The 13,752-nt window shown below is 46.0% G+C and overlaps 1 protein-coding gene across 1 annotated transcript in view; it reads right to left on the bottom strand.

The window, feature by feature from the left end:
- The window catches only part of lrrc7 (leucine rich repeat containing 7), a 501,081-nt gene that overhangs the window by 131,167 nt on the left and 356,162 nt on the right, over positions 1-13,752 (bottom strand). Inside the window, exons 14-15 of the mRNA XM_069938447.1 lie at positions 12,969-13,041; positions 2,335-2,464 (exon numbers count right to left, since the gene is read on the bottom strand). Of these exons, the coding sequence (XP_069794548.1) occupies positions 2,335-2,464; positions 12,969-13,041 (203 nt within the window). The remainder of the gene's footprint in view (positions 1-2,334; positions 2,465-12,968; positions 13,042-13,752) is intronic.

The following is a 13,752-nucleotide window of genomic DNA, read 5'->3' as shown; positions in this document are numbered from 1 at the left end:
TAAAGTGGATTCTTGTGCTTTGCTACTAAATTAGTTTTTCTCATATAAATTTGGAATTTATATCAAATTTACTGCATGAATGTTAAGGGAATTGCTTTGCAATAAATGTTAATAGAACAGTACACCATGGGAACAGGTTCTTTGGCCGATGATATCTGTGCCAACCATAATATCAATTGACGCTAATGCCATCTACCTGCACAGTCAATATCCCTTCATTCTCTGCTTGTTCACGTGCCTGTCTGAATTATTCATAAACTATTATATTTGCTTCCACCACATACCCTGGCAGAATGTTCCAGGCACCTACCAGGATCTGTGTGAAAAAATACTTGTAAATATTTTTAAACTTTTCCCTACTCACCTTAAAGCAATGCCCACTAGTCTTTGACATTTCCACCCTGGAAAAAAAAGACTCTATCTATGCCTCTCATCATTTTATAAACTTCCATTAGATCACGTCTCAGCCTCCGACAATCCAGAGAAAACAATTCAAGTTTTTCCAATCTCGTCTTCCGACTAATGCATTCCAGTTGAAGCACCATCCTGGTAATCCTCTTCTGCACCCTCTTCAAAGCCTCAACTTCCTTTCTTCCTGTAATGCAGTGACCAGAAATGCACAGGATATTCTAAGTGTGGCCTAACCAAACTTTTATATAGCTGTAACATGACTTCCCATCTTTAACACTCAATTTCCCCTCATCATGGGCCAAAGGGCTTGTACGGTGCTGTAATGTTTTACGCTCTGTGTACTTCCTCACACTTAAAACAAATAGTTGGGGTTGGGGGAACAACTGATTCAAGCCCTTACTTGCAGCCCAGATTATTCAGTTTGCTAGGACAATGAACAAAGCCCAATCCAGCAAAACATCTCCCTCTTTCCCCAACACTGGAACTGATTCGAAACATTTTCTCACACCACTCTTTGAGCCATGCTTTACCTCTCTGATCTTTTATTTATCCTGTGCCAATTTGCCGATGCCTTGGTATAATACACAGCACCTATGTGGTGCTGCTTGACAATTAATGTAAAACCCCTGGTATCTGGCACTCATGGGAATGGGTAGATGCCGGATAGTGAATTTTACGGTTGCTTGAGATTACGTGTTGTGTGATGGGCAAACTAGCGGTGAGGCACACCAGTTTTAAACTTCATATTTTTAATCTGTTTATTTTCCTCATTTTTTTTTGCTGGTTGCTTGAATTCCAGATAACAGGAGTTTTACTGTGGTATGATATTGCATTTGGTAAACTTCAATATTCATTCTGAATTTTCATGATTTCTCCTGAACAGTATTTTTTAACTTCATAGTTTAAACTACTAAGGATTTTTGAATGAATTTGAATGACTGAGCTTTTAGCCTGCTGTTGTTGCTCAAAGACAGAAAATACTAATTTACTGAAATATCTTAGGCCTGGTTGTGTTAGATGGAAATAAGTTGCCAAAAAGCCAAGATAGGCCAATGGATTATATTTAGTTCATACTTTTAATGGAGAACTGGATGAAAAAAGAGTTAAGGCAAAGAGCGTACATCATTCAAAAGAATGGCAGATCAGGTAGATCACGGTATAAGGTGATATCAAGCAGGGGCCTTTGAGAGCTTATGGACTGCAGAAAGAGGGGAAGACTTGGGTGGGGGAGGGGCAGGATAGTGATCCAAAGGAAAAGAATGATTTACCTTAGGATAAGTTGGAAATTGTTGTCAACAAGAGTAATAGGGCATCAAGTTATCAAAGTACTGGTAAATATTTCAGGAATTATAGATGGAAAATTATAGGTTATGATGCATTTTTTAATGTTACTGTTGCAGCCCGCACACGAAGACAAGGACCGGCCCACAAGATGGCCGATGAATGCAACGACCGCGCGGAGCTGGGGGAGTGACACTGGCTGTCATCCCAGGTGACCTCCTGCACAGCTGGAAGACAGTGAACTGTGGCAGGAACACTGAGCAATCCCAGGCCGGTGCTCCGATAATGTGGGGCCCTGATGTCAGCGCCCAGGGCCCATATAAACGTGACGGCCAGAGCAATAAACCAGTCTTGACTTCAGGGCTTTGGTGTGCATGTTGTTGTTCTTCTTCACGCCTGCGTAGCACCAATGCTACATTACCTCCTAATTAGTAACTGGAAAGTTAAAGCAGAAAATCTTTGCCTGATTTAAAACACACTTTTCACCAAGGCTGCAATAACAAAAATAGTTTGTGATTTTAATATTTTTGATTGATAAAAAGTGACTTCAAACCTTCAGGAAATAGTTCAAAATTTATGTCCAATTCAAATTGTATTTAATTATGATTAATTGAAATCATAGTTATTCGAAGGCCATCTCACCTCTCTGGGCAACTCTACGAGGAAGTTTTCATCAGCTGCAAAAGTTCGGAGGCTGTGCAAGTATCCAATAGTGTGTGGAAGTGACTCGAGCTCATTACAACTGCAGTCAAACTCCTCCAAGACAGAAAGACTAGTAAAAAGTAGAAAACATAGTTAAGCTACTTTTGAAATCCAATGCGTCTCCCTTTAAATAGTTAAACCATACGATTAAAGTATGGTTTACATTCTAGGCAAATTTGCTAATCTTGATGCAAATTTGCTAATCTTGATACAAATTGAAATCTTTCAAATTTCTGCTTACTGTCATTTATATATTGTCACATATAAACCTTGTCATGGATAAGTGCTCTCAGCTAGTGCTTTTAAATAGATCAGGGAAAGTCCACTCATTTTTAACAGAGCAGCTTTTAACAGAGCAACAATTGAAAATAGGTTTAACACAAAAAAAAGATTCTAGTGTCAAATTTTCAGTGAGATTTTAAATAACCAAATTGTAGCATGAATAAAAGCCCTCACAATTGGAGGAAGAACAACGCTTTTATTATCTTATAACTATGGGTGGGGTCTCACAGTAGTCTTTCGAAGGGTTCTAGGTTTAGGTGGGAAACCAGGGTTTCCCATATGGGGGTGGAGCATATGGGGGTGGAGCCAGCCATCAGCACAACACACTACCAGTGAATCCCAGTTCACTGCATTCACCCCTTCCTGTAGAATTTAGGGTTTGTGAATGAAGACAGAGAACATGGGTTCAGAAAAAATTTACAGATTTAAGCAGTCTGGGGATCTGGAGATCCCAGTGGAATGCCTTAGAATTGGGAGACCATGGGTCTCCTGGTCCCCTTTTGAGGGAGAAGCTGCGGGCTGGGTTTCCGGTTCAACGATGGAGGGAAATGCACTTTCCTCCTGAACTGGATTCCCCGAGGCCCTGACTGAGGGTGGCAAGAATGAGCTCTGTGGCTCGCAGGGCATTTTAGGACCCTCTGTTCTGGCAGGTGCCAGGTTCCTTATGGTGATGGTATCCTCCCTGCCATCCAGGTACTCCTCATAGGCGTATGTGGGATTGACATGGACCAGTTTTACCCTTTCCACCAGGGTGTCGGTCTTGCTTCTCCTCATGTGCTTCCTGAGTAGGACTGGACCAGGAGTGGTGAGCCAGTTTGGGAGCGTAGTTCCCGATGCCGACCTTCTTTCAAAATTGAATAGGAGCTCATGAGGAGGAGTGTTGGTCACGATACATAGTAGCGACTGGATGGAATGGAGTGTCATAGAGAGGACTTCCTGCCAGTGTGAGTCTGGAAGGCCTTTTGACTTCAGGGCTTGTATGACAGCCTTCCAGACAGTGGCGTTCTCCTTTTCAACCTACCCGTACCCAGGGGGTTGTAGCTAGTAGTTCTGCTGGATGCGATGCCCCTCACCAGCAGGTACTGATGTAGCTCGTCACTCATAAAAGATGATCCCTGGTTGCTATGAATATAGCTGGGATACCTGAACATGGTGAAAATGGAGTCTAGGGCCTTTATGACTGATGAAGTGGACGTGTCTCAACATGGAATGGTGAACAGGAACTGGGAGTACTCATCAATGATATAGAGGAAGAAAATGTACCCGGTCATAGAGGAGAGAGGTCCCTTAAAATCAACACTGAGCGGTTTGAAGGGCCTGGATGACTTGATCAGGTGCGCCTTTGCGGAGCGGTAGAAGTGCGCCTTGCACTCCATGCAAACCTGGCAAGTCCTGGACATTTCCCTGATGTCTTCCATGGAGTAGGGCAGATTGTGCTCCTTGACAAAATGAGCCATGCAGAGCTCATTATGGATGGCAGAGCTCATTATGTAGAGACCGTAGTTGGCCGTGTGTGCAGAGGCACAGCTTCCTCTGGGTAAGGCATCTGGAGGGACATTAATTAGGAGCTCCTGGCCAATAGGCAATGTCATAATTGTAGGTGGAGAGCTCGATCCTCCACCTAGCAATCTTGTCATTTTTGATTTTCCCCCTTAACATTATTAAATATGAATGCGACCAAGAGCTGGTCAGTGAGGTGCCAGGTAGTGTCTCCAGTGCTTCACAGCTTCTACAATGTTTTGAGCCTCCTTTTCCACAAATGGGTTCCGGAGCTTATGGCCTTGTAATGTCCAGGAAAAAAATGCAACCGGTCTGCCTGTCTGGTTGAGGGTAGTGGCCAGGGCTTTGTCTGAAGCATTGTTTTTCTTGTCCACCGCATGCATGGTGGCTTTCGCCAAGCTATTTTGTCTGTAGTTAAAAGCTGTTTGGGCTTCAGCTGAAAGGGGGAAATTAGTGGCTTTAAGAGAGCGTGAACCTTATCAGCGTATTGACTGGGGCATAATATCAGAAGAAACCCAGGCATCTCCTCAAATCCTTTGTGGTCCTGGGAACGGGGAGCTCTAACAGGGGGCGCATCCTATCTGGATCGAGGCCAATGAAACCATTCTCCACCACGTAGCCAAGGATAGCCAGATGTTTAGTCCTGAACACACACTTGCTCAAGTTATAAGTGAGGTTCAGGGCTTTCGCCGCATGGAGAAAACTCTGGAGGTTGGCGTCATGGTCTTCCAAGGTGTGGCTACAGATGGTGACATTATTGAGGTAGGGGATGGTAGCCTTCAACCCATACTCATCCATTATTCTGTCCATCTGCCTCTGTAAGATAGAAACCTCCATTAGTGATACTGAAAGGGACCCTCCGAAATTGATAGATGACTGTTAGCCTCAAATGCTGTATATGGATGGTCCTCGGAATGGATAGGCAGATGGTGATAAGTAGCTTTCAGGTCGATGATCGAATAGACCCCGATATTGTGCACCATCATTCACCATGTCTGAAATTCAAAGGAGGATGTATGTGTCTCAGAGTGGGCACCAATTAATAGTTTGGCTATAGTCAATTACTAGCCTGGACTTGTTTTCCCCATTTACCATTACCACTTGCGCTCTCCATGGTCTGGTGCTAGGTTCGATGATATCTTCAACAAGCAGACATTGTGTCTCAGACTTTATGAAATCTCGATCTGCTGTGCTGTACCTCCTGCTCTTGGTAACAATAGGTTTGCAGTCTAAGGACAGATTTGGGAAGAGAGGTGAGGGGGGGGGTTGGATATTCAGTGTGGAGAGGCTGCATGTGGATTCTGATTTTAGGGGCCCTCCGTTCTGAACCGTTACAGGGGGGAGAGGACCAGAATACTCCAAGGTCATGCTTTTAAAGTGACACAGGAAGTCGAGACCCAACTGTGGTGGTACACCACCAGCCTACTGCAGGGGGCAACCTCTGTACCTGCAGGAGTGTAAGAGGACAGAACAACACCTGGCTGGCTTTCAATCAGTCGACCTGAATGGATCAAGCCCCACCCAGTCAGGTGGTAATCACCTTCTGGGATTATAAGCCTGCGCCAGCCTCCCGAAATCTCACTCAGAGTTACAGCAGAGCTACTGTGTGTATCTGATTCTGGCTATCAGCACACTACAATTTAATCTACAAAAGGACTTTTTTTCCCACGGCTGCCATGGAAAAACTCTTGAGTGCAGGGAACCACGAAGTCGACCCACGCCACCCAGAAGCCCAGACACGCTTCGAGATCTGGCAGCACACGGTCAAAGCAATCATCGAGGCGGACGCAGGCAGCATTCTAGACTCAGATCGGAAGAGGCTGGTCCTACTCTGGTCAAAGCTGGGTCCCCACACCTTCCAGGCAACCAAAGGCTGCTCCACGTACAAGGATGCAATGGACTCTTGAGTACTTGTACAAGCCCCCCATGAATGCGGTCTTTGCAAGGTACCTCCTCAATACTTGAGCGCAGCAACCCGGGGAGATGGCTGAGTTTTACCTGGAACACCTGTGAGACTTGGCCCGACTGTGTCTGGCTGAACCCGGGGTAGGTGCAGAGGAAGTTGAGAGGCTGATCCGGGACGTCTTCGTCCAAGGGCTATGCTCGAGGGTCATCCAGCAGAAGCTGCTGGAAGGTAGTATCTATGCCCTGACCAAGTCAGTGGAAGTAGTCTGAACCCTGGAAGCGGCAGCCCTGCATATCGAAGCCTTTGATTCCAGGCTCCCTCATGGCTCCCTCACACTGCAGCCCCAGACCGAGCTGGGGAGAGCATTGCTGCGGCAGGTGCCCAGTGGCACTGTGGGTCCTGGTGTGGGTCAGACCGATGATCGTGTCAAAACTGCCTGGCTAGGAACCAGTACTGTTCCTGATGCAGCAAGAATGGCCACTTTGCTAAAGTGTGCCTCTCAAAACCAGTCGGCAGATCAGTGGCCCTCTATGACCTCCCCACGGACCCCTCCACGTGTGCATGCCGGGCGGTGCCATTGTCCCCACTACGACTTCCGCCTTCCCTGACCCTGACAGTGCAGCATCTGGCCCAGCCAGCGAAGATCGCAGCATATGCCCCGTGCACCTGGACCAGCCCCCGCCCTTTCCAGCGCCGCTCACCAAAAACTACAGTGATGTCACATCCGGCTCACGGCAGGATGTCACTTCTGGTTGATGTAATGATGTCACTTCTGCCGGCCGCAACAACGTCACTTTCCCCAGTGCGACAAACATGGCTGGGGAAGGAGGCCAGCCAAGCTGCGGGCCCCCGTGTGCCGTCGCGATCTTGGGCCAGGCAGAGGCCGACACGGAGGGCCCCCAACGACGTTGAGAATGATGAGATTTGTAAAAGGGCAACCATGAAGCTAACCTGGAAAAATTCCTCCAGACGGCCGCAGAGCTGAATCTCAATTAACACAAGGAGAAGTGTGTATTCAGCACCACCCGTCTCACCATCCTGGGGTACATCATGGTCCATGGAGACGTCGGCCCAGATCAGGAAAAGATGCGCCCATTAATGGAGTTACCCCTCCCCTCCACGCTAAAGGCCCTCCACAGGTGCCTAGGCCTGTTCTCTTATTACTCGCAGTGGGTCCCTCGCTTCTTGGACAAGGTCCGCCCACTGGCCCAAGCCACAACTTTTCCCCTCCCACCTGAGGCACAGGCAGCCTTCACCCGCATCAGGCAAGACATCGCTGACGCCACAATGCAGGCTGTGGATGAGGACTCCCCATTCCAGGTGGAGAGCGATGCCTCTGAGTTGGCCCTTGCTGCTATCCTCAACCAAGGGGGGCGCCCTGTCGCCTTCTTCTCCAGGACCCTCCACAGCTCTGAGCTAGGGCACTCTGCCATTGAAAAGGAAGCCCAAGTGATTGTGGAAAAGGTCCGCCACTGGTGCCACTACCTGGTCGGCAGGAGATACACGCTCCTCACAGACCAGCGGGCCATGGCATTCATGTTTAACACTACCCACAAGAGCAGGATCAAGAACAACATGATCCTGCGCTGGAGAGTCGAGCTGGCAACCTACAGCCCCGAAAAGTTTAACGACTCCCCCGATGCCCTCTCTCAGACCTGCACGTCTATGCTCGACGACAGGTTGCAGGCACTGCATGAGTCCCTCTGCCATCCAGGTGTCACCAGGTTGTACCACTTCATTAAGTCCCAGAACCTGCCGTATACTATCAGGGACGTCAGGGACATAACCGAGGCCTGCCAGGTCTGCGTGGAGTGTAAACCTCGTTTCTTCCGCCCACCCCAGGCCCATATCATAAAGGGCACTCAGCCCTTCGAGCGTCTCAGCATGGATTTCAAAGGGTCCCTGCCTTCCCCGAACCAAAAAGTCTACTTCCTCATGATAGTGGATGAGTACTCATGCTTCCCTCTCGCTATCGCTTGCCCATACACCTCCACGGCCACTGTCATCAGGGCCCTGGAGCAGATCTTCACCATGTTTGGCTACCCTGGTTTCATCCACAGTGACCGGAGGTCCAGTTTCATGAGTGACGAGCTGTGCCAGTATTTGACGGTGAGGGAATTGCGACTAGCTGCATGATGAGTTATAACATGAGAGGCAATGGGCAAGTGGAATGCAAAAACAGGGTGGTCTGGCAGTCCTCCTGGCTCTCAAGTCAAAAGGGTGGGCTGTTGAGTACTGGTAGGATGCCCTGCCTGAGGCGCTCCATGCCATCGGTCACTTCTCATGAACGTCTGTTCTCATTCCCCAGGAAGTCGGCGACTGGAATGTCCCTCCTAGCATGACTCGCGTCCGTGGGACCGGTGCTCCTGCGTAAGCACATACGGGCACACAAGGCCGAACCGCTGGTTGAGCAGGTTATCCTCCTATACGTGAACCACAACTACGCCTATGTTAGGTTCGGCAGTGGCAGGGTGGACACCATCTCAACCAGGGACCTGGTACCAGCAGGAGCACCCACCACTCCACAGTATCCTTCAGCCCAGGACGACACCGACCGAGCATAGATCCCCGTCACCAGGCAGCTATGGGGCACCTAGGACCTCCTTGACCACCAGGGGCCTGCTTCAGCCATGGTGGATGAACCTGCCCCCCCCACCCAACCAACACGACTCTCACATATCGATCCTGGCCCCCTCGGCCATCCCTCCGCGCGGCACCACACCAGTCACTCAGACCCCTGCCGCCATCCCCCCAACTTCCCCTCCGACCAGTGACCAGGAGCCAGTCCTACGACGGTCACAGAGACTCTGGTGGCTGCTGGATCATCTCAATCGGTAAATATTGTATTTTGTAGAGTGGGTATGATTTTTTGTTACTGCCCCCCCAGGACAACTTTAAAGAAGGGGGTGAATGTGGTGGTACATCACTGGCCTACTGCAGGGGGGCAACCTCTGCACCTGCAGGAGTGTACTGCTGGCCTACTGCAGGGGGAAACCTCTGTATCTGCAGGAGTGTAAGGGGACAGGACAACACCTGGCCGGCTGTCAATCAGTCGACCTGAATGGATCAAGCCCCACCCAGTCGGGTGTCAATCACCCTCCAGAATATAAGCCTGTGTCGGCCTCCCGAAGTCTCACTCAGAGTTACTGCAGCTACAGCCAGCCTGGCTCTATGGAAGTCTTTGTGGATTAAAGCCTGTTGTACAGTCTTTACCTTGTGTGTGTCTGATTCTGGCTAACAGCACACCACACCAACAACACCAGAGCACACAGGTCATCTAGTGCATACAGGCAAATCTTACAGAAGTCCCCCCCCTTCAAATGACAGATGTACTATACAATGTTGTTGAATATGCATAGAATGTGAATGGGATGCAAGGAATATGCAGTAATTGGAAGGATACATCTTTAGTTTGTATTCTTGCACAGTCCGTAAGTCTATGAAGCTTTCAGTAGAGCCTGTGTCAATTAGGCATTTAGTGGAATGTCCGTTTACCTTCACAGTCACTATAGATTTGCTGAGCTGGTGAGGTCTGTCCTGGTCTAGGACCATCGAGGCTAGGACCCCGGAGACTCCATACTCCTCACTCAAGTGGCCCCCACTGTCCAGCGTTGCTCTACATAGGTAAGATGGCATCGATCTCATGGCGCGGCAAGATGGCTGCCCTCCTTTGATGATGATGGTGCTGTTTGAACTTGGGTTGTGACAAGATGGCCGCTGAGCCTTTTCGTGCCGTTTCCTCACTGCCAGCCTCCATCATCGTGTTGCGCAGCATGTGGGCTCAGGTGAATCCGGGGCAGATGGCTTGGGGCTGGAATCGTATCCGGAAGCGGTGCAGGCTGTGGACTTCCCTGGGCTTCCTCTCGAATGGCAAACTCTCACCCAATGCCCTTTCTTGCCACGTCGTTGTCTTTAGCCAGGCAACGAGCTCGGGGATGCTGGCACTTGCTGCAGAAAAAGCACTCCCTAGCACGGGAGCGCTCCCTTGCACAGGAAGGCTCCCTAACACAGGAAGCAGCAGTCATTAGGGTTGGGATAGCAGGAGCAGCCGGTCCTTGGAAGGATGAGCGAGCTTGCTAACTTCAAGGTCATCGTTCTTGAGCTTGGCCAGTTCAATGTGGCTAGCCAGGTCCTTCTTACCTGACTCAAGCAGTCGCTGCCTCATGTACCTTGAGCAGACCCCCATGTCTAGAGTGTCTCGGGTCTGTTCTTCCTCACAAATGTGGCCTGTAGCCACTTCATACCTGCACTTCTTGCAATCATCCACAGATCCAGCAGGTAGTTATTGATGTTCTCTCCTGGCTGCTGGCGACGTAGAGCGAGTCAGTGACTCGTTAGGGCCTCATTTTGTGACTTCAGCTACCGAGCCTTCAATGCCTCGATGGCAGCGTCATATGTAGTGCAGTCCGTGATGACTGCATACCCTTTCGTTCCTACCCTCGAAATGAATGCGGACCTCCTGAGTTCATTGGTGTGGAAGACATCTCTGGTCACATTCAGGTAGGCCTGGAAGTAGTATAGCCAGTACGTGAACTCCTCAGCGTGTCAGGGGACAGAGGGTCTATCAGCAGCGTACCTGGCTTGAGTAGCGCTTCCACCATTTTGGGAATAAGCTAATAAAATTGTAGCATGAATAAAAGCTCTCACAACTGGAGGGAGAACGAATGCTTTTATTAGCTTATAATTATGGGTAAGGTTTCACAGCAGTCTTTGCCAGGGTTCTGGGCCTAGACGGGAAACCAGGGTTATATGTGAGCAGATGTGGGTGGAGCCAACCATCTGCACAACACACTTCTAGTGAATCCTAGTTCACTGCACAAATATAATTTCGAAAAACTACACGGAGCCATCTATTAGTCATACAAAAATATACAGGGTGGAAACAGGCCCTTTTACAAATTACCATCAGGCATCCATTTACACTCATCCTATTTTATTATTCCAATAATTCTAAATTGGAGAAAAGTAGTGAATTTATAAATAAATTAAGAAACATATTTAAAAGGTTTTAAATCTCTGAGAGCCCTTGTGCCAAAAAGAACCATCTTAATTATTTCAAAGTGCCCTTGAGGTCAAATCCACTCACTTCAAAATAGAATTCCATGTAGTTTCAGGAATTAGCTGTTGAAACTCCTATCCCCATAATTTTTAAATCTGTCCAGGGACCTATCCCTAGAATTTCAAAGTAATTCATAAAGGCCAGATACCATCCCTTTATAATTAGGATGAAAATTACAAATCATCCCTATCATATTAGGTTCCAGGTTTTCAGGGAGCTTCAAAATTAGACAATTCAAAGAGCTCCTAATCAAGAAATAACAAAATAAATTGTCTAGATATTGTAAAATTGGTGAATAATTGTTCAAAATAGGCAAGATTTTGGTCAGTAAAAATATCTAAAAAAGATTGGATACCTAAATTTGACCATTGGTGATAACAGATATCTTGAACTGAAGGTTAAAAAAAAGGAATTAAGTAAAATAGGACTAATTAATAAAAATCTATGGTACCCAAAATGTGTCCTAAATTGAACCAGGTTCTCAATGCATGTCTAACAGTTAATTTGGAGGCCGTAAATCTAAAGGTGCTCCAAGAATCAAAAGAAGAGAATATTTTTTGGTGGATTTTTCCCTCTTTGTGCTAGACACTCGTTATTACAATTTAAGATAGAACACCGAGCCTGCTATTCCAAAGTCCAATTGGCTAAATTCTCTTCTAATCTCTCTTCTAAATGTGATAAGTGTAAAACTGAAGGTGGTACACTGTATGATATGTTCTGGTTATGTCTTTCTCTTTCCAATTTTTGGTAAGGGGTATTTTGTATCTTGTCTTTAGTTCTTAATATTACTTTAACTCCAAATCATTTTCTTGCTCTTTCTGGAATAAGTGGGCCAACAGGTCTGTTATTGACTGCTTCATAATCCCACGTAGTTGTCCTTGCCTCCCTTTTCGCAAGAAGGTCCATTTTAATGAGATGGAAAGGTACGCTGACCCTCTCACTCACGGTTGTCCGATATGATGGCATGTCTGGCTTTGAGAAAAATTAGATGTTCTGCTACTGAAATGAATCTTAACTTTGTTTCGTTATGGGGTTCTTGTCTTAATTACTTTCAACATTTGTAAGATTAACCAGGTTCTGTTTTTTGATTCCAAAGTTTACTTTCCTTTTTTTCTTCTTATTAGTAGTGGACAGTTTGTGTTTAGCCAGTAGCCTCCGAAGGGAGGGGATTGATGTTTAGATAATTAGTATAGTGGTTTTCTTTTTATTTTTTAATGTAACATAGATTTCAATACTATTTGTATTGCTTATATAAGATTTATTAATACTTTATTTTATTGTCATGTACCTGTAACATTTATTTGATAAAACCAATAAAAATATTGAAAAAGAAGACAAGGTGCCCTTGACACCTTCAAATAATTTTGAAGGACTCAAGAAATTTCTGAAGTGATAAATTTGATCTGGAGGCATGAGCAGTCTGCATTTGCTGCCTTGTTCTAACTTGCCTTGAAATTGTGTGAACTCTTTCACCCTGACTTGCTTGAAATTCCGTGATGTTGTGTATTGGTTTGGGACAGGTTTCAGAACAAAAACATATTTCAGAAGAAACTCTAACCCTATGCCCTATATCTGAATTTGCTCTACTAAAATTTTAAGTCCAAGGTTAACTTTACTTCCATGGGATTTGGGGGATCAAATCTGAAGAAGAGAGGCCACCATGAATAGTAATCTTAAGCATTGATATTGCAGAAAAGACCTGGAGTACTGGTGTTAAGCCATTTCAGTGGTTGCATATTTCATCTAAGGGCCTTTTTTATGCATCAGCCTAGAGTGCATTCACAGAATATTTTGTCAGAGGGCACCACAACAGAGGCTCCAACTTACCCTCCTATTGCATTGGGCAAAATGTTTAGCTGGTTGTCATCCACCTTCAACGTTGTTAGTTTTTTCAATAATCCTTATCAACAGACAAGATAACAATTAAGTACATTACTACCAAATACATAATCTGTTCAGTCTATATGTATCTAATAAGATTAACCACTATAACATTACATTTGACTTCTGCTTTACAACACCCATTCACTTTAACCAGTTCATCTTGGTTATTGCGCTACATTCCAAATAAAGTTTCCCTTAAAAACTGGGAAGAACATTAAAATACTCTTAAAATTATATTAAAAAGTTAACCTGTGCCTATTCAGATTAGTTTATTCAATTCTGATCTTCATAACAATGTTCACTTTCATTAGCACAGCCAATTGACACCAGGATGATGTTTTTCATCAAAATGTAGCATTGTTGGGGGTGTATTTGTTGGATGTACTTTTCTGAAATTACTGTAAAGGAGTTTTTTTAAAGATAAGAATATCTGGCGATTCACAATCACAACCAAGATAAAAATGAGAAGAGAGGCAATGTGCTCAGCAGAGGAAAGCCCCTGGAAAAGATATTGCCAAAAACCACCATTGGAATATATTCCCTTCCCACTGCTATGCGATACAGGATAAGATTTGTGGACCTCGCTCAATTTAACAATCTTTAAAGCACCAACAGATATCAGAGAGCAGGGCTAAATGGATAATTTTCATGCTGACTTACAGTTCTAGTGTGGTGTCATAGTGACTGTTGCTGGAGTTTCCATTATTTACAAAACAACATGGCTGTG

The sequence above is a fragment of the Narcine bancroftii genome, chromosome 5, assembly GCF_036971445.1.
Source record: "Narcine bancroftii isolate sNarBan1 chromosome 5, sNarBan1.hap1, whole genome shotgun sequence".
NCBI classification, from domain to species: Eukaryota; Metazoa; Chordata; class Chondrichthyes; order Torpediniformes; family Narcinidae; genus Narcine; species Narcine bancroftii.
The sequence above is the reverse complement of the archived record's forward strand: the minus strand, read 5'-3'. Positions and strand labels throughout refer to the sequence as shown.